This window comes from Watersipora subatra, chromosome 4, assembly GCF_963576615.1.
Source record: "Watersipora subatra chromosome 4, tzWatSuba1.1, whole genome shotgun sequence".
Taxonomy (NCBI): domain Eukaryota; kingdom Metazoa; phylum Bryozoa; class Gymnolaemata; order Cheilostomatida; family Watersiporidae; genus Watersipora; species Watersipora subatra.
The window spans coordinates 13,953,198-13,972,573 of record NC_088711.1 but is presented as its reverse complement, the minus strand read 5'-3'; the positions used below and the strand labels follow the sequence as shown (position 1 = coordinate 13,972,573).

At 36.9% G+C, this 19,376-nt stretch overlaps 2 protein-coding genes across 4 annotated transcripts in view; both read right to left on the bottom strand.

The window, feature by feature from the left end:
- LOC137395118 (5'-AMP-activated protein kinase subunit gamma-1-like) overlaps nt 1-10,204 on the bottom strand; it is a 63,209-nt gene extending 53,005 nt beyond the window's left edge. Inside the window, exons 1-2 of one of the 2 annotated variants that reach the window (XM_068081919.1) lie at nt 10,106-10,204; nt 9,609-9,939 (exon numbers count right to left, since the gene is read on the bottom strand). In XM_068081919.1, the coding sequence (XP_067938020.1) occupies nt 9,609-9,878 (270 nt within the window). In that variant the 5' untranslated portion in view covers nt 9,879-9,939; nt 10,106-10,204. The remainder of the gene's footprint in view (nt 1-9,608; nt 9,940-10,105) is intronic. The other variant, XM_068081920.1, reaches the window with a different exon arrangement.
- Nucleotides 10,205-11,380: 1,176 nt separating this feature from the next.
- Nucleotides 11,381-19,376, bottom strand: part of LOC137395125 (nucleosome assembly protein 1-like 1) — a 40,199-nt gene continuing 32,203 nt past the window's right edge. For both annotated transcript variants that reach the window (XM_068081928.1, XM_068081927.1), the window contains 3 exons: nt 14,163-14,311; nt 12,286-12,360; nt 11,381-11,881 (listed from right to left, as the gene is read on the bottom strand). In XM_068081928.1, the coding sequence (XP_067938029.1) occupies nt 11,849-11,881; nt 12,286-12,360; nt 14,163-14,311 (257 nt within the window). In that variant the 3' untranslated portion in view covers nt 11,381-11,848. The remainder of the gene's footprint in view (nt 11,882-12,285; nt 12,361-14,162; nt 14,312-19,376) is intronic.

Here is a 19,376-nt window from a genome sequence, read left to right as displayed (position 1 = left end):
CTTAATGGCAGCATCAGCAGTCTATTGAGACTGCTAATAACTTCATAAGTCTTATAGAAATGCGTGTTTTCTTTTAGCCTTAATCTTAGACACAATTTTGATGTCTTTCATTAAGTATAGCTGCACATTTATAACAAATTATTAAAGACTTTCAACTACCCACGATGAAATGAGTGTGAGAGGAAATGGTAAATGTGACATAATCGTACACCAATATTTTCTAATGATTCAAAGTGTACGCTTCTAAAGGTTAAAACCCTCTTAATCTAACTAAAAATAGATCTATTCAGATAGTGAACTCTATGGTTTATAGCCTGAGAGAGTGAGAGCTGGAGTTTCAAAAGAATATCTCCTGAATTGAACCAACTCTAAATTTGGATTTGCTGGCCTCTGTTAGTTTTCCTTTCACGCAATGCTTAAGCAAAACTGACCATGAATTTTAAAATAAGTAGCTAATCATGTAAAACTTTATACCCAAAGTAAACAAATGAAGCTATTTTCATACATGTATTTTAAGTAAAGCTGGATAATTCTATGCATTTACTTACACGCTTCATTAGCAATAATAAAAATAACTTAACTAAACTTTGCTAACATCTAAAATCATGCATCCGCAACATAACATGGTTTGTAGCAATAGAAAACTAAACAATTCTACTAGATAACAAGTACTGCATGTTGACCAGAAATAAAATATCAGTAGCCAACTTCCTGTCAGGTAAAACTTTATATGATCATTTTAGCATTTCTGCAACTCTCCTTCTTTTGCCGGTAAATATAAAATAGAATCAACAACGACATCGATATCGAAAAAACACTACTATCTTACACATGCACACACTTAACTAAAAAAGCGAGAGTGTGAACAAATCTTTCTAAAACCCAAGAATTGTCGTCTTTCTACAACAGTTAGTCAGGGTTTGCTGCTGTTATCCTCCTCCTTTGCACATACATGTATAAACACTAAATCACAGTACCGCACAGCAATATATCATACCTATTGTTGAACAAGCTATCAGCACTTGCCATGCAGTCTCCCGTGTGCTGTACATGCCGCCCAGCCACACTCACATGCACATGCAGTTGTAATGGGACCTTGATCAATATGCTCCAGCCTGTCACACATGTCTGACTCTGACATGCCACATTACATTCAAATATTTCTGGCCGTGCTTCAATGTATATAATGTAACTCATAACCTTCCCCTTGATGACAAGGCAATACTTGGCAGCGGTTGAGCATTCCGTTTGGCAAGGAACAGTACAAATCAACCAACATTTTAGAATGAATAGTTCATTAATCATACTTATGTATATATTCCTTATCCACCACTTATTTATCACCTCTCATCACATAAAATTACCTGCCATCCCCTCTCATCATCTAACATTACCTGCCATCACCTCTTATCACCTACCACTGCCTGCCATCACCTCTCATCATCTAACATCACCTGCCATCACCTTTTATCACCTACCACTACCTACCATCATCTCTCATCCCCTACCACTACCTACCATCACCTGTCATCACCTACCACTACCTACCATCATCTCTCATCACCTACCACTACCTACCATCATCTCTCATCACCTACCACTACCTACCATCACCTCTTATCACCTACCGCTACCTACCATCATCACTCATCATCTACCACTACTGTAACATACCATCACCTCTCATCACCTACCACTACCTACCATCATCTCTCATCACCTACCACTACCCACCATCATCTTTCATCACCTACCACTACCTACCATCATCTCTCATCACCTACCACTACCTACCATCACCTCTCATCACCTACCACTACCTACCATCACCTCTCATCACCTACTACTACCTACCATCTTCACTTATTTTCTAAATATGGCTGTTGCTGAGTTTCACTTGCTGCCATTGTTGACCACCGACATAGAGTCTAGTCAGCCATCTTGCGACATCATAACAAAGTGGTGCAACTTTATACAGACAGGCAATTGCTGTGAAGTTTTACTGTCCACTGGACATACAAGTTGTGATGCTTTGATAACGCCCGACATTCAACTGCGATTACTCAGATTGCAGTGAAAGTATTTAAATTCTAAATTTGAGAACACAGCTGATTAGATCGTGTATGCCTATTTAGATACTTTTCATAACAAAAGATCAGCTTATGAAATGATCACGAGAAGTCTTTTAGAAGAGGGTAAATCAGCTATCATATTGACACTAGAAACGACCACTACTTGTGGGCAACTCACTAGTAGTTACGAATTTTGATGGTAAACCTGGCCAGTTGCTGCACTCAAACACCTGCTACCTAGCGCGATTCATATTGTACTCATTTTCCTTCACCTCATCTGTACATCTATGCGTGGATGAACAATATATTAAAAGGTATCTTTAGCCAAAGTAAATTGCTGCAAGAGGCTGTCGAGTATGAAGCGTTGTGGTGCCAACGTAGTAGTCACACTTCTCAATACATCTTTAGATTAATTTCAATTGTGCCATTGCTTGTGCTTCAAAAATTGCAGCTGCAAAATTGATGGTTTTTATAGTGACTGAGCAAAACTCAAGCCATCTAGTCCAGTGCGACAGTAAAACCATAGACAATGATATGCAAGGCAGATCAACAACTGGTATTAACCAGTTAGAGCAGAGGCCATTAATTGAATAAAGTTCCAACAAAACATCAACTTACAACAGGATTGTATTTTTAATATTTAAAACTTTTGAGTCTGGGCCTAAAAAAATTCGGGGAGTTGTTTTCCCTCCCACCTGATCCCACTCAAGTAAACTAGGCTGGGTAGTTTCCTTTTGTCTTTTTATGTTTCTCGTTTATGCAGGATTACAAAATTTTCTGCTTTGTATGTAATACATGTACTTATCAGCAAAATTCTCAAGTTTCAAATTGACTAACTTATTAGTTTGTGAGATATCGTCAAAATACTAAGGGCACCTCTAACCAACTGAGAAATGAAAAATGGCTGCCAACAGAACATTAGTGTCTAATGACAAACTGATTGAAATTATTGGTAATAAAGGATCAAAAATAAACAAAGCTATAAAGCTTCTTTTCCTCAGCATCAAGATCTTTTCACTAAAACTATTTGTTATTTTATTCATAAAAAATATACACTCTGTCAGACTCAGTGTACTGCATTCATATTCATAACAAATATACACACTCTGTCAGACTCAGTGTACTGCATTCATATTCATAACAAATATACACACTCTGTCAGACTCAGTGTACTGCAATCATATTCATAACAAATATACACACTCTATCAGACTCTGTGTACTGCAATCATATTCATAACAAATATACACACTCTATCAGACTCTGTATACTGCAATCATATTCATAACAAATATACACACTCTATCAGACTCTGTGTACTGCAATCATATTCATAACAAATATACACACTCTATCAGACTCTGTATACTGCAATCATATTCATAACAAATATACACACTATCAGACTCTGTATACTGCAATCATATTCATAACAAATATACACACTCTATCAGACTCTGTGTACTGCAATCATATTCATAACAATTATACACACTCTATCAGACTCTGTATACTGCAATCATATTCATAACAAATATACACACTCTATCAGACTCTGTATACTGCAATCATATTCATAACAAATATACACACTATCAGACTCTGTATACTGCAATCATATTCATAACAAATATACACACTCTATCAGACTCTGTATACTGCAATCATATTCATAACAAATATACACACTATCAGACTCTGTATACTGCAATCATATTCATAACAAATATACACACTCTATCAGACTCTGTATACTGCAATCATATTCATAACAAATATACACACTATCAGACTCTGTATACTGCAATCATATTCATAACAAATATACACACTCTATCAGACTCTGTGTACTGCAATCATATTCATAACAAATATACACACTCTATCAGACTCTGTATACTGCAATCATATTCATGACAAATATACACACTCTATCAGACTCTGTATACTGCAATCATATTCATAACAAATATACACACTATCAGACTCTGTATACTGCAATCATATTCATAACAATTATACACACTCTATCAGACTCTGTATACTGCAATCATATTCATAACAAATATACACACTCTATCAGACTCTGTATACTGCAATCATATTTATAACAAATATACACACACTATCAGACTCAGTGTACTGCAATCATACTCATAACAAATATACACACTCTATCAGACTCTGTATACTACAATCATATTTATAACAAATATACACACTCTATCAGACTCTGTGTACTGCAATCATATTCATAACAAATATACACACTCTATCAGACTCTGTATACTGCAATCATATTCATAACAAATATACACACTCTATCAGACTCTGTATACTGCAATCATATTTATAACAAATATACACACACTATCAGACTCAGTGTACTGCAATCATACTCATAACAAATATACACACTCTATTAGACTCTGTATACTGCAATCATATTTATAACAAATACACACTCTATTAGACTCTGTATACTGCAATCATATTCATAACAAATATACACACTCTATCAGACTCTGTATACTGCAATCATATTTATAACAAATATACACACACTATCAGACTCAGTGTACTGCAATCATACTCATAACAAATATACACACTCTATCAGACTCTGTATACTGCAATCATATTTATAACAAATATACACACTCTATCAGACTCTGTATACTGCAATCATATTTATAACAAATATACACACTCTATCAGACTCTGTGTACTGCAATCATATTCATAACAAATACACACTCTATATTAGACTCTGTATACTGCAATCATTATGTTTCTTCAGTTATCTTTAAAAAATCACTTTTTTGAAAGCGTGAAAATTCTGCTTTTCTTTGAGTTTTACAGGGCTACAGCTTCAAGATATTAATCAGTTTAAAGATAATTGTGCAATCAAATGTGCTTTCGGCGGTCGATGGAATGTTGTTACTACCGTCAAAGATCAATGGAATCGCTTGTATATAGAAGGTTAAGTATCAGAGTCTTAACTAAAATGCTATGACCAGGTAATCCCAGTAATTACCAAAGGCAAAGCAGAAGTCAAGTAGATTAGTTAGTGTAGATATTGATAACCTGCCCTTATTACACCCAGCTTAAAGGTAAATTTCATTGCGCTTCAATGGATATTGCACTTCAATGGATATTGCACTTCAATGGATGGAGTGTATAGGGTAAAATCAAGTATCAATGTAAAATTCAAATACACCGGTTCTCATCATCTTAGAACAATTTCTACTGACAATGACTTCAGTCAGTTGCAGATGTTAGACACAAACTATTTATAACATAAATCTTGCAAGAATACAGCTGAATGTACGAAACATTCTATTTCAGCCAAGTCTTCGGGCGCTGATAGGTACATGTATGGTTTTGGCAAAAGTTACATAATATTTACTCAGGGATGTCATCTGATGTTATTGACTTGAACATTTGAGTTTATTTATAATGTTTACAACTGAATGAAACAATTTTCAGCACAAAATATTTTAATCTTATGCAACAGAGTAGGATTTAAACTTCACTCGGATATATCATGCGCATGTCTCAACTGGTTATATAGTACGCAGAGTTGATTGAAGTTTTATGCAGTTTTCCTTAAAGAAGAACTTGCACAAAATCTTAATAGATGTTATCAGAAAGTGTCGGTATTTTTCTACCATTTGCGACTGTTTTTGATGTTTGAGGTGATCTGACTGCCGGGATATTTTAAGATTAAAATCAACAAAAACTTTATCGCGGTTAAAATGCTCAAATCAAGCGTAAGTGCAAATATGACATTCATAGCTGCAAACAGACCAACAGAATAGAGACGCGCAACGCTGCAGTTTGAGTATATGGCTGATATAAACTACACAGCAATGATAGCAACCAGTGACAACATTCCACACGTATATTTCTTAATTTAAATCTCAATTTTAATCTTAAAACATCCCGGCAGTCAGATCACCTCAAGCATCAGAAACAATTGCAAATGATAGAAACATACCGATACTTTCTGATAAAATCTCCTAAAATTTTGTGCAAGTTAGTTTCTAATCTAAACATAATTTAAACCCGCTCATAGCATCAATAGTAGTAACCGTAACAGTTAATTCAACAGGAAACGTCAGAATATCACAAGGAGGTACTACGCTTGTAATAGCTGGAAAAGCAGTCAGAATGTGGTGAATCTACACTCATACGCATCATTGCAGACAGGAAATCAGCTGTCTAAAAAACTCCCGATGAGCTCAGAAGTAGAGGAAATGTAGATGCGATCTACAGTCTGTTTAACTCATTTCACGAGGAATATTGAATAGTTGATGAGGTCATTGGCCGATTTTGTAAACTACGTTAGCATGCAGTTTAATGGCTTTCGGTGTAAAAAGGTTCTAGTTAGCCCGTAATTGTAAAGATCTGAGTGCGTTGGGACGTATGGCTGCGTGTACCTATATCGATAGTTCTGATGCAATCATCTGAGCTAAGTGTAAAGTATATAGAGTTGTAGTCCTAACAGCCGTACTCTGTGGAGGCGAGATCTGGACAGTGTAAGAAACGCAAGTGAAAAGACTGCAGGCAGTCATGATGAGACAACTACGCAGCACGATGAATCTCACCTAGAAAGATAAGGTCCAAAATACCACAATCCAAAGACAGGCTAGCCTATTTTCCACGGCGAACTATCTGAAAAAGGCCTAAGATGGCTGGGATATGTGCACAGGCTAGGTCATGAGCGGTTACCAAGACAACTATTATAATCACAACTCTATGAAAGAAAAAGAAATCAGGGCAGACACAGACTGAGATAAAAAAATGTAGTGGAGCATAACATAGAGTTGAGAGAACTGGATACAAACAGATGACAAGAGAAGGTGGAAACCAGAGCTGCCTGGATGCCAGTGATAAAGCCTAAACCATATGACAGTCATTGTTGAAACAACCGACTGAAAGAGAGAGAAAAAGGGCCAGTTGAAACTGCCTTGTTCTTTACCCAGCTGCTACCATGTTAACATGGCCAATGTTGTCTAGCGGCTGACCAACTGTCAGCAACGCATAACTGATAGTGGTTCCCTGACCTCCAACTGATAAGTTCTGGTGATCTTACTTGTTGTAATAGAGCTACTGCCTGAAATCAGCGGGCGACTAAGAAAGCAAACGTAGGGCGGCAGCAAATAGATAGCAGTACCACTAATAAAAAACCCATATCCTGGACAACCGCTAATAATTTAGCCCTCTAGCAGCTGGACAGTCAGTTGTTCCAACTGCTTCAGTTCCAGAATAAGTTCTCCTTTTACAGCTTTAATTTTATTTTATTGAAAAGCAAAGAAGTAACTGCTTTAAACTATATAAGGTTTATGTTATAGCTTCCTAACGTATAAATTTATAAGTACCCTAAAACTCTAATCATGGAAGTCAAGTAGCATACCAACAATCTGAGTGAAACACGCATTTCATTTCAAAAATTTATAAAATTGCTGCAACACCCACTGACCTTTAATATTTTTATTTTGATTGCAAGTAGAAATAGTTATAACAATTTATCAATAGTTTCAAAGCAGCGCTATGACAAAATTTAATACTTTTAAAAAAGCTGTAACAATTTACAACCACTCTATATGAAGAACTAACAGTTTAACTGCTTCTTGAGTACGCGAGAACTCTTTTCGCCCAACCCGAAGGATGAACACAGCATATATAATCATTTTTTCTGGATGTTAACAACTGGTAAAGAAGATTATCTAGCCTTAAATCATATTTCATATGAAAGAAATATGCCTCGACCTCTTCAACGTCGTTTGATAAGATTCTATGTTTGTTTCAAGAAGAGTGGCAGCTTCATAAGTGTGATGCCAGTGTGTAGGTGTAACCTTTAGATAAGGGCTTTCCACTCGATAGCTGTTAATCATGTCACCAATATCAAACGAAGAGGAAAAATTAAGGTTTTTAGATGAACAATCAACAAAAAAATTCTGCCTCTGTGTTGGTATATTTAACTTGATTGATTCAAGTGTGCTAACCTTAATTTGAATAAAGCCGATCAGTACGAATTTCGATAGTGGCATAAAAAGGAGTTTAAGTGAGTTGCTTGAATGAAATAAAGCTATCCTTATTGTAAATAGTAGGCATTGCGGGTGGGTCCCCATTAGCCTGGTTTTTAGTGTACTTACACAGCGTCATTTTTAAAAAATTTTCAACTGTCATTTTGAACTACAATGGTACACACTCATCGTTGAAACGACTTTAGGAACTAACGAGATTGTTATTTTTCTACTTGGTGCGGCTCAACATCAATATGTATGTTCGGGGACAAACCAGATGGTCAGCTTGGTCTAGGAGTGTTCCAGACAAACTTTCTTTTGGCCAATCTGTGTGACTCCGAGCTGGTCATGTAGCGATGGTATATATTTGGTTAATAAAGAGAGGCATAGCGTTAAAACTCTTACCACAATGTTTTTAATGTCATTTTATATGCATAAGTGATTAACTAATTTACATAAATTATGCAGCAATCACAGAGACAACCTCATCTCACTAAAGAGAAATAAGGTGGGACTAAAATCATATGTTTAAGTACATTTCTATGGTAGTGTAACTTCTGAGAGTGATAGCTTAGTGGCAGAGTGAAAAGTGGCATAGCTTGAAAAACATCTCTGTTTGAAATGAAATTATTGCCAATAAAGTAATCTAAGAGTGAAGCTATTGATATCATATGATGCAAACACCCCACCATATACATGTAGCATAGGTGCATCGATTGTAGACTTCAAACTGTAGCTGCAACAAATATACCAGGGATAGAAGAGGGTAAGGCTTTGCTGGGCCCTAAGGCTATCTTATAATGAACCAAGTTATTTTAGTTTTAATCATGGTTTAGTTGTATGCAGTTTGGGAGCTGATTTAGTCTAGTCATTGAATAAAAATGTTTTATCAGGTTTCATGACACATTTTATTTCTGCAAGATATGGCGCAGTTGGCACCGAGCAGGAGACTGCTGGAGAATGGTCAAACATGAGCTCTACACAAGTAGTTTTAGACAAAGTTTTGGCAGCGTGGCTTTCATAGGGCAGTTACTCCCAAGCTTGCTCATTCCTGCATTTGTGTTATAGGTTTCAAATTATTATGTAACCTATGCCTAAAATATTTATATTTATCCTTCTACACACATGACACACATCATTTTCTATTGCCTGACACATCATATGCTTCAGTCTATGAGCTTTTTGTTGTTACGACTTTCACTTCACTATCTTGACTCCTCCACAATACTATTAGATTGCCAACTTTAAAACACTTCTGTTCAACTCACTCAATAATGTCTGATTTTTGTCTATTTATGTTTTTTGTCGTTTTTCTGGCATGTAGGCCCTAATGAAAAACATCATTTTGTTGGTGATTACCAATGCCAATAGAAAGTTATACATACATAGAGTTATACATACATAGAGTTATACATACATAGAGTTATACATACATAAAGTTATACATACATAAAGTTATACATACAAGCAAAATGCTTTTGACATTTCTGAATATGACACTAACCTCATGGGAGGAGCTTTTGCCGCATGGAAGACTGTGTCTCTTCTTGTTTGGAAACGCTGGCATTACTTCACAGATTTCCAAAGGTGGAGTCAGGACGATAGTCGGTATCGTTGGCACGGAATGCCGTGGTCTCTTGTTGTGACCTTCGCCGCTAGCGGCGTGGCTCATTTCAAAGCCTGTCACCTTAACTTTGGGAGGTTTGCTAGTAGGAAGGGAGCTGAGTTGAGACTTGGGTATATTCGATGGCTGCACAACCATGGTCGCTGGCATTGCTGGACGAGGTTGATGAACAAACTTGAGAACAGATTTAGCAGCGCCGGTATCCTGTGCCCTACGAAGTCAAATAAATTGCTGCCTATAAGACTCAAGGAGCTCGGAGTTATCCAAGTTACTAGCAAGTGGACCTATCAGATAAGCAAGAGTAATAATTGTGTGTGAATGGATAAGCCCAGAATTTTAAATTTACGTTTGGGCACGTTAAGTAGCGCTCGACTCACCTTTGCTTGTGTCTCTTCAGAGAAGCTCACAGCTGAAGACAGGCTGGTGCTTTTCACACAAAAGCTCTAATTGATATAGTAACAATTTGTGGTTGCCCTCAATTATATTACAAAGAAATAAACTTGCCTTAGACCCTGCCTGACAGTGAATGGATAAGCGCGAATCACTCATGAGGAACGGCGGGCGGGCTGCAGACGTAGAGTATATCTCTGTCTCACCCATTAATCTTTTCCAATTACAATGACATGCCTCCAGTGAAATGTAATTAGAAGGTCTTACATGAATATTCATTGTGAGCTGGTGGTCAGTAAGCAAGCCACTGCCAGACTGTTACCTAGTACATTTTTCAAATGCAATTACTAACAGCATATTCTAGTCAGCTGCCACCTGTCAGACGTAATACAGCATTATTTCAAGTCTAATGATAGTATCTAAGGATCTAAGTCTAGTGATAGTGTCATCTATTATACCCTGGTCCTATCATACACAAGGCATGCATTATATATGACAAATGTGTTGATGAATTAAACTTTACTACACAACTGTAATAGCAGACTACACAAACTAACTACAAACGCATATATGGCATGTGACAATCATATCTTTGGGGTATGACAAGCATACAGGCTATTAGTAATTCAGATTCTTCAATTCAGTTATATCAACTACTCTATATTAATATTGCACTTTGTCAAATAGTAGCTTCCCTACATGCTTCCATATTTTTGGCCAATTTTATACAAACGTCACACGCATATGCTCCATGCCTTCTGAAAGGATAGTAAAAATATTTGATCTCAAAACTCCATCCAGCTCCTGAGAGTCACCCGCAAGCTGTCTCATTGCGCATGAAGGTAATCCCTGCATAAGATATTTTAAACACAATTGCTGTTCAATGCTAGTTTATTATAGGTCATGCACAACATTTAGTTGTCACGTAGCCACTTGCTGCCACACATACACTTTCTTCTTCAACTGCAGCTCTCCAAATGTTTTTACAATTCTGTCTCTACTAATAGAAACAAACGTACCACCTATCACCGCCCTAGGATGTGCATGCAATCACTGTGCTATGCATTTATGTACACATGGTTGATGTCATGCTCGGGCCCATTAGACGTTAAACAATTACGTTCTTCGGTTTATCATCTAAGACCGTGTCATACTGGCGATGCAGCTGACACCAAACTAGCATCCCTTATAACAAACCAGCCGACACAGATCCTCAGAGATGAGCAAAGGAGAGAGTTCATGTCACTCAAGTATGTAACTCATCATGCTTGACACTTGTTTATTTTGATCATATCCTCATGCGTGCGCACACATTATTCACGGAGCTATCACGACTGCATCCAACTTACAGAAAGGATCTCTAATTAGCCAAGTTGGCAGCAGCCGTGGGTAAATCAAGTTTAACTGAACAGAATAGCTTATAACAGAAACTTGCAAATTTAAACAGGCATCAATCAAAAATTAAAATGTGTTACAAGAATGTGCACGTAAGCCACGGTATATATCATTAAAATATAAAGATTAATCAAAACAATAACCTAGCCTTGGCAACAGCCTACAGTGTGTTCTGCTTCAGATATGTAAAGAAAATGGCTTAAATCTCCATGAGTAACCCAGAGATGAGTGGTGGGGCCCAGTCTAGCTTTGACAATGCACTGGAGCCAGACGCAGGTAGAACGGGCTGAAGGACCGGAAATGCAGTAGTTGTGTGCGGTAGTAAAATGCTACCTCTATTGTTGCTTGCAGTCCTTCGCTTGAACCGGCTGTCAAAGGACAAGACATCAAAGGCATTAGAATACAGAAACAGGTTTAGCTTTCGTAACATTACAAAGAGACTACCCGAGTACTGATCAGATCTTTTCATACCGAAACACCAAAATGAAATAGTAAAAGAAAAAGAGATAAATTTGAACTGCTTTAGTACGTTAAGTTCTTGCGCCTTCATCTGAAGAGCACCCATGAGTACAGAGGAAAGACATATCAACTTATTAAGTATTTTAAACACCAGAGTTCCATTAAAAACTCATCCACTCTAACCTGGATCACTTACAAACATGGCAGCGTAAAAGATGAGTCAATTTGCATGGCTTTATCAAATCAACTGACACTAACAGAAACACACAGACTGATTTGCTATACAGTCTGCAATTAGAGTATGACATCAGACCTCTGAGTTTGGATCATAGTCTGGATCGTCATCTTCATCATATTCTTCTTCATTGTCTTCCTCATCATCTTCATCCTAAACAAGAGAACTCTTGCAACAAACCCTTCGGCAATACACCTAGCAGCCATGGAAACCCGTATCTCTCAGCATTTGGCATCTCAAAGACAATTCAGTTGATAGACGCATATTGAATGTGGCTTCTTATAATTGCAAGAAACGACTTGCCAAAACTGATTGATTCGTAACATATGCTATTATCCATGGTGTATTCCTATCTCTATTTCCTACATTACTTTTTAGGTGCCACAAGAGCAGAAAACCCTACAGGATGAAAATATTCGCAGAGTCAAGTTTCACTCAAATGGCCTTTTTCGTGCATATTCGTGGACAAAATTATTCGTGGATGAACACACTCACTCTCTATTAAGAGTTAACTCTATTGCAGCTAGCAATAGAGTTCACCCTTCGCGTACATACACCGCGTGTTTAGATTTTTATTTAGCTCACAACTACGAGTCGATCATGCTAAGCTATAAATTTCTTGCTGCGTCTAGAGGTTTTCACGAATATTCATCGCTTTGGAGGCCTTTAATGAACCAACAACTTGTGGTAAGTAATGAGTTTTTTTCAAAACCATTTACTAAATTAATGGTTAAATTTTACTTTGGTTCTTTGGTAAAACGCAATATTTACTTTTTCCATCTCTACCGCTTCGTTATTCGTTTCGGCGTTCTCTGTGAGACTCAATTGACTGGTTTTCATGTTGCCACAGGTAGAACAATCTGTTAGCACAATATAGTTGGAGAGAGTCCCTTATGTGGAATCACCAAATTTCAGGTCATTTGAAGCATCAGTTTTTATTGTAACTGGTTAAAATATAGATGCATATTTGGTCATGGCTAAAAAACATCAACGATTTTGCCAGTCATTTGATATATGTAAAAAGCTTGGCGTGTTTTTGTTAGTGGTTGCAGATGCTGGTCTGATTTATTTGAATTTAATTCATAAATGTATTTTAATCAGAATGGCATTATACAATTTTAATGCAACCAAGTTTATATTACCAGTCAAACTATTTTCTTTTAGTACTTCTTGAATTTCGTTATAAAACAAACACTTGAACGATGAGCAAGCGACAATATCAAAGACTCCTAGTACATGGTAACCTTCACTACTAGCATCAGCCGCAGCAGTAACGCCCGCAAATCAATCCGCTCATTATTTTTTCCAGTTTCAGAATATCCAGTAACAATAAGGCAGTTAAAATTCAGCTCAGATAAGATTTCATGACTAATATAGGCGCTTGTTGCACAATTATTCAGCACCCAAAGACAAAGTTCTACAGAAACAATAACCAATAGCGTAGCAGTTAGTGCATACACACCAACTAATTGAAGTTATAAAGCAATTGAATATTACTGAATTAATTTGAAGTTGTCTGTTCCAAATTACTCTCGCATACGCAAAGCACTGCCTGCTGCCACTTAACTTTCAACTACTAACACAATATCACGATCAGTAAAAAGAGTCTATCCTAGTGGCACTTCAAAACACCGACTAATCAATTACAAAAGTTATCTTACATCGCCTTCGAAGTTTACATGATTTGGGAGTTGCATACACATGTTAAAAAGAAGACAACTTGAAACTTGTTTTTTAATGTTGAAGTTAAAAATTATTCTAGCTGTTATTAACTTTACACCAGCAAGGGCGGTAATTCAAGGAATAACTGAAAGCTAAAACAAGTTTATGAAATCAACGAGACTATAACTCTTAGGTAAATTAAAGTAACTTTAGAATCGGTCTGTTGCAGACTGAGGGCACCACAAGCACAACTGCCTATGGTGGGATGAATTTGACTAAAAAACTAAAGTTACCTCATCATCATCCTCGCAGGCCTCCCCGGTGAAGTAGAGCACGGCGTAGGGCACAACCTTCTCTCGTATGAAGTAACCAATCCTATAGTCTGCTTGAAGCAAGGCTTCTGTGTCCTCATCTAGCCCCTCCTCCGAGTCTCCTTCAGGCACTAGAACATAGGCTACTTCCATACAACTACATCAGGGTAAAGAAGATGGTATTTTGGAGAGGTTAAAGCTGACTCATTACATGGCAACGGGGGTCACTTGTACTGTACTGGTCATGACAGTGGGGGTCACTTGTACCTTATGCTCATAACAGTGGGGGTTACTTGTACCTTACTGCCCATGACAGGGGGTCACAGGTACCTCACTGCTTATGACAGTGGGAGTTACCTGTACCTTACTACTGATAACATTGGGGTTACTTGTACCTTATGCTCATGACAGGGGGGGTTACTTGTACCTTACACTCATGACAGTGGGATTACTTGTACCTTACTACTGATAACAGTGGGAGTTACTTGTACCTTACTACTGATAACAGTGGGAGTTACTTGTACCTTACTACTGATAACAGTGGGAGTTACTTGTACCTTACTACTGATAACAGTGGGAGTTACTTGTACCGTACTGCTGCAGTTCTAGCAATAGTTGACAATTGAACTGCCTAAAAAAACTAGCTGAATGACTAGCGTTGCACGAGTAATAAAAAAGTCTTTGTACAGAAATTTACTTTTATTCAACATATGCAACATTTATCATTCTAATTTTTAAAAAGACAAGTGTTTGTTTATTTCTATGAACTGTGCTATTTTTGCTTGCTGTTTATTTCTGTGCAATTCATTTCGTACTGGCTGCAATGCCTACTACAGATCTATACTGATTACAATAGTCTTGTAGGATATATGAGTTTAAGCATTTTTCTTCTGGTATGAGCATGCATTTTTCTTCTGGTATGGCTTGATAGATTTTTCTTCTGGTATTTTTCTTTCTGCATAAAGCTAGCAAGTGTTTAACGTGAAGCTATGAAAGATTGGCATGTGTTCCAAATATGCGCCTAATTTATTCCATGTATATTTATTCCAAGTGTATTGGATGAATGGCTTTCCGCAGAACTAGAGGTTGCGAGTTCAAATCCAGTTCGCTGCGGATTTTTCATTCTCAAAACGTTATCGCTATAGCTGGCCATACGGACAAACATTGAGATTTATATATATATATATATAAATGCTAGCTGTGCTACGCGGCATTGCCCGGGTAATAAAAAACTCTTTGGACAGAAAATTTATTTGTATTTAACATATAACAACATTTGCCATTCTAACTTTCAAACTACATATGAGAGAAGTGTTTTGTGTAGTTGAAATATATTAAAAGAGAAAATAAAAATGTAAAGCTTTTCAAACTTTGTGAAACAACTGAAACTAAAAGTTTTGTGCAGCACAATTAAATCAAAAATAAATAAAACAGCTGTAAAGGTTTTCAAACCACCGTAAATTTCAAATTTCATAACTTTCAGCGACGTATATCTTCTAATAACGTACAGTAGAACCTCGGTTTTCGAACATAATCTGTTCCAGAAGGCTGTTCGAGATCTAAAACAATTTTCCCATTAGAGTGAATGTAAGTAAATTTTAATCCATTCCAAGGCGAGAAAACTACTTCGGTAAAGTATTTTACATTTCACACCATAAACTGTACTGTACACAATAAATAAAAACGGGTAGATATAGATCGTGTTTAATTTTGATAAAAAGTTTTCTATTCGTGATGATGAAAAAAAGAAAACAAAAGTAAACATGTCATGTTTTGCTCTTAAAACATTATAAACATTAAAGATTAAGATACAATGACCAAAATTGCAGAAATTGATAATGAAACAGCAAAAAAATGCAACAGATCAGTTACATCAAAAATCGTAGGAAAAAGAAAATATAAACAGCAATGGCACGTTTACTTTACATCTTTGAAGGAGAATCCTCCAAAACAATTTAGGGTAACTCGACCTAGCAAATTTCTTCGTTACAGGAAACGTCGTCCCAGATAGGTTCCTCCCTTTTTGTAAAGAATTTATGAAGCATAAATTGCTTCTCCGTCTGTTAACGAATGTTTCCATGCTGTTTTCGGAGCGGTTCTAATTTCAATGATCATGCTCCGGTTTGCTCCGCATTTATGGCGGAGATCCGTGACGAACAAATCTCAAAATCTTTAGTCAAGAACCGAAGCGTCCAAGAGCCGAGGTTCCACTGTATATAATCAGTACACAAATCGCCAAATTTTAAATCCGAGATAAATTATTGTCGATACTGCGGACCCGAATAAACTAGCCAAAAAAAAAAAAAAACGAACAAGCATTGTGTTGCATATACAGTCAAACATGGATAACTCGAACTTCAAGGGACCGAGCAAAAGTGTTCGAATTATCAGAGCATTCAAGTTATCAGAGCACTGTCACAAGTCCATATATTTACTTATTTATTAGTAGATACATGTACATATACGAACTATAATATAAATCAAAAGCACAAATGGCTTGTTTCAAATTAAATGCTTCTAATGTAAAGTTTAAAACGTTTTCATGAAAAAGTATAGAGATTTTTCTATCACTTGAGATTGGTTTGTTGTTTGAGGTGATGTTATTGCCAGGACGTTTTACAGATTGACATTGGCAAAACTTGATCGTTGTTGAAATGCTCAAAAGAAAAGACATTTTTTTCTTTTGGGGTTTTACCCACGATCAATTTTGCCGTTTTTTCTTGAAGTTTATGCAGATTACCTTACTTTACCTGGGATTCGTTAAGAGCAACACTCCGAGGCAGTTCAATTAGAAGTTTTACGAGGTTTTACGGTACATTCTATATCACTCACGCTTTTTTAATAGATACTTATTGAATGTGAGCACGTATTTTGTGTTTAGGTCAAACGATGAATAGTTTTTTGTAGCTCAGACAACGTATACGTTTAATTACAACATTTTTTAAGACGTTTTAAACATTCAACATTCCGACGTTGATTCAACACGGAATCAACGTCGGAAAACTATTCATCACGGGCTAGCCGAGTCACGCACTCAAGAATTCTCGCCACGCACATACAAAACAACATGCGATTTTTGTTTTGTATGTGCGTGGCGAAAATTCTTGCGCGCGTGACCCGGCTAGCCCGTGCTATTCATCGTATCGCGGTATAAATCAAATTTCACCAAACTTTTAGAAAAGTCGTTGACAAAAATATTTTGCCGATGGTGGTAATAACGACGCTTATGAATTACGAAAAGATGAAGTTTACCTCTATGGCTTTGAATAAAGTGATTTTTTAAAGCGAAAACAACCGTTTCGGTAGCTGTTGGGCAAAAAAACAGTTCGAATTAACAGTGTTGAGTTCGAGTTATCTATAGCAATTTATCATTACGTGGGAACGGACCAAAGGAAATGTTCGAATTAACCATGTGTTCGAGCTATCCGTGGACGAGTTATCCATGTTTGACTGTACTTATGTCCCAAAATATTTCTGGACAGGCATTGTAACTCGTGAACGCAAGGCTATAATTAGCACGGGCATGGTTTATGCGGTATATGAAAAAACCTCTGGTCACTGCCGTTCTAGCTCAGTGGTAGAGTGTCTTTATAAGTAGCTTGACGATGCGTTCGTGGTAATTATCACGGGATCAAATCCATCAGAATGCAAATTTCATTATCAAGATTTTAATAGCTATAGCTGGAGAGACACCTACTTTGAGAAATATACTGTAAGTCTTTATGCTCAAGCCGCGTAGCCTGTCGTTGGACGCGGCTTATGATTCAAGGTCATAGGCCGCGGCTAAAGCCAAGTTTTTAAAACTTACGTGGGGCTCAGGGCGGCTTCTCGATAAATGCGGTCTATGCTCAGTTCCGCACTATAACCAAAGAATCGCAGTCATGATACACTTTTATGTACGGGGTTTTGGCGACCTACTGGTTTATATTCAAGGTCATGTTTATGGAATACTTTAGAACAAAGAAGAATTTATCGCTAATGTTTAACTCACCACAGTCATAGGTAATTAACACCTTTTCATTCTTGACCGGCATCTTTCCATAAACGTGAAGCCCTCTAACAGTGCAATAAAAATCTAGCTGAGACATGGCAAATGAGTTATTGATGCAAGGGGTTAGGAATTTTAATTCGAACTTGGAAGTAAAAGAAAATTCTTTTCGCATGTACTGATGTAGCCTAGTTTCTTATTCAAGAGGAGGGGGGGTGTATAGCGAAACCCGTCTTAACACTCTCGCTCCCGAACCGCGGTCTGTGGGCGTACGCGGCTTGTTGGAGGATTATTTTTTCTTTCATGAGTCATCTGTTTTTAAGCACGAGCCGCGCGGCTTGAGCATGAGGACTTACGGTATAGATTAATAGCAGAGATGGCATATTCCCAAATAAGCAACCAGATATATGTCGCTTTTACTAGACAATGCTTTGACAAGGTTTGAATACACAGGTCAATGCCTCTCACCAGGAAGCATTGACCTGATTTACTGGACCATGCAGGAAACAGGGTAGGAAACATCAGTTACAGGATGTTGACATTCGTTCATCAGATTTTTGCTGTTTTAGAAAATCATAGGCTCCTTTTCGAATTTAATACAATGAAAAGAGAGATTTCCTGAAATGCTCTCATATATATAGCAACCAGTAGACCATTGAGGAAGGATGGTTTTTCTAGTCAGTATAGTCAAGTATAGATATGTTAGCTCATGAAGCCCGGCCTTTGGATATACGGTACATACGGTATATACAGTACATACGGTATATACGATATCATAGTCATTTAAACGATAGGTGGCCCAATTCTATTATCAGTATGACAATACAACAGTATATGATAGTGACACAATTCAAAACAATAATAGCATCAAGCTATTTGAGCTTACCTAACAAACCATAAGACTAGTAGTGATAACAAGCATAGTTTCATAATTAAGCAAATTTGATACTAAGACTATACACAGATAGCCTTAGTACCAGATTGGACTCATAAAATTGAACTGTAAAATAGGAAACTTTACATGTTTTTAAACGTCTTTGTATAACATATGAATATAGAAGAATTTTATGCAAGTAAATGATCTCAGATACTTCTTACCGATGTTGCAGAGGAAAATGCCTCAAATTTCCGACAAGTTAAAAACAAATGTCAATGTTGTTAAAATTAGTGTAGGTATCTAAGTGTATATGTAAATGAGCCAACATACA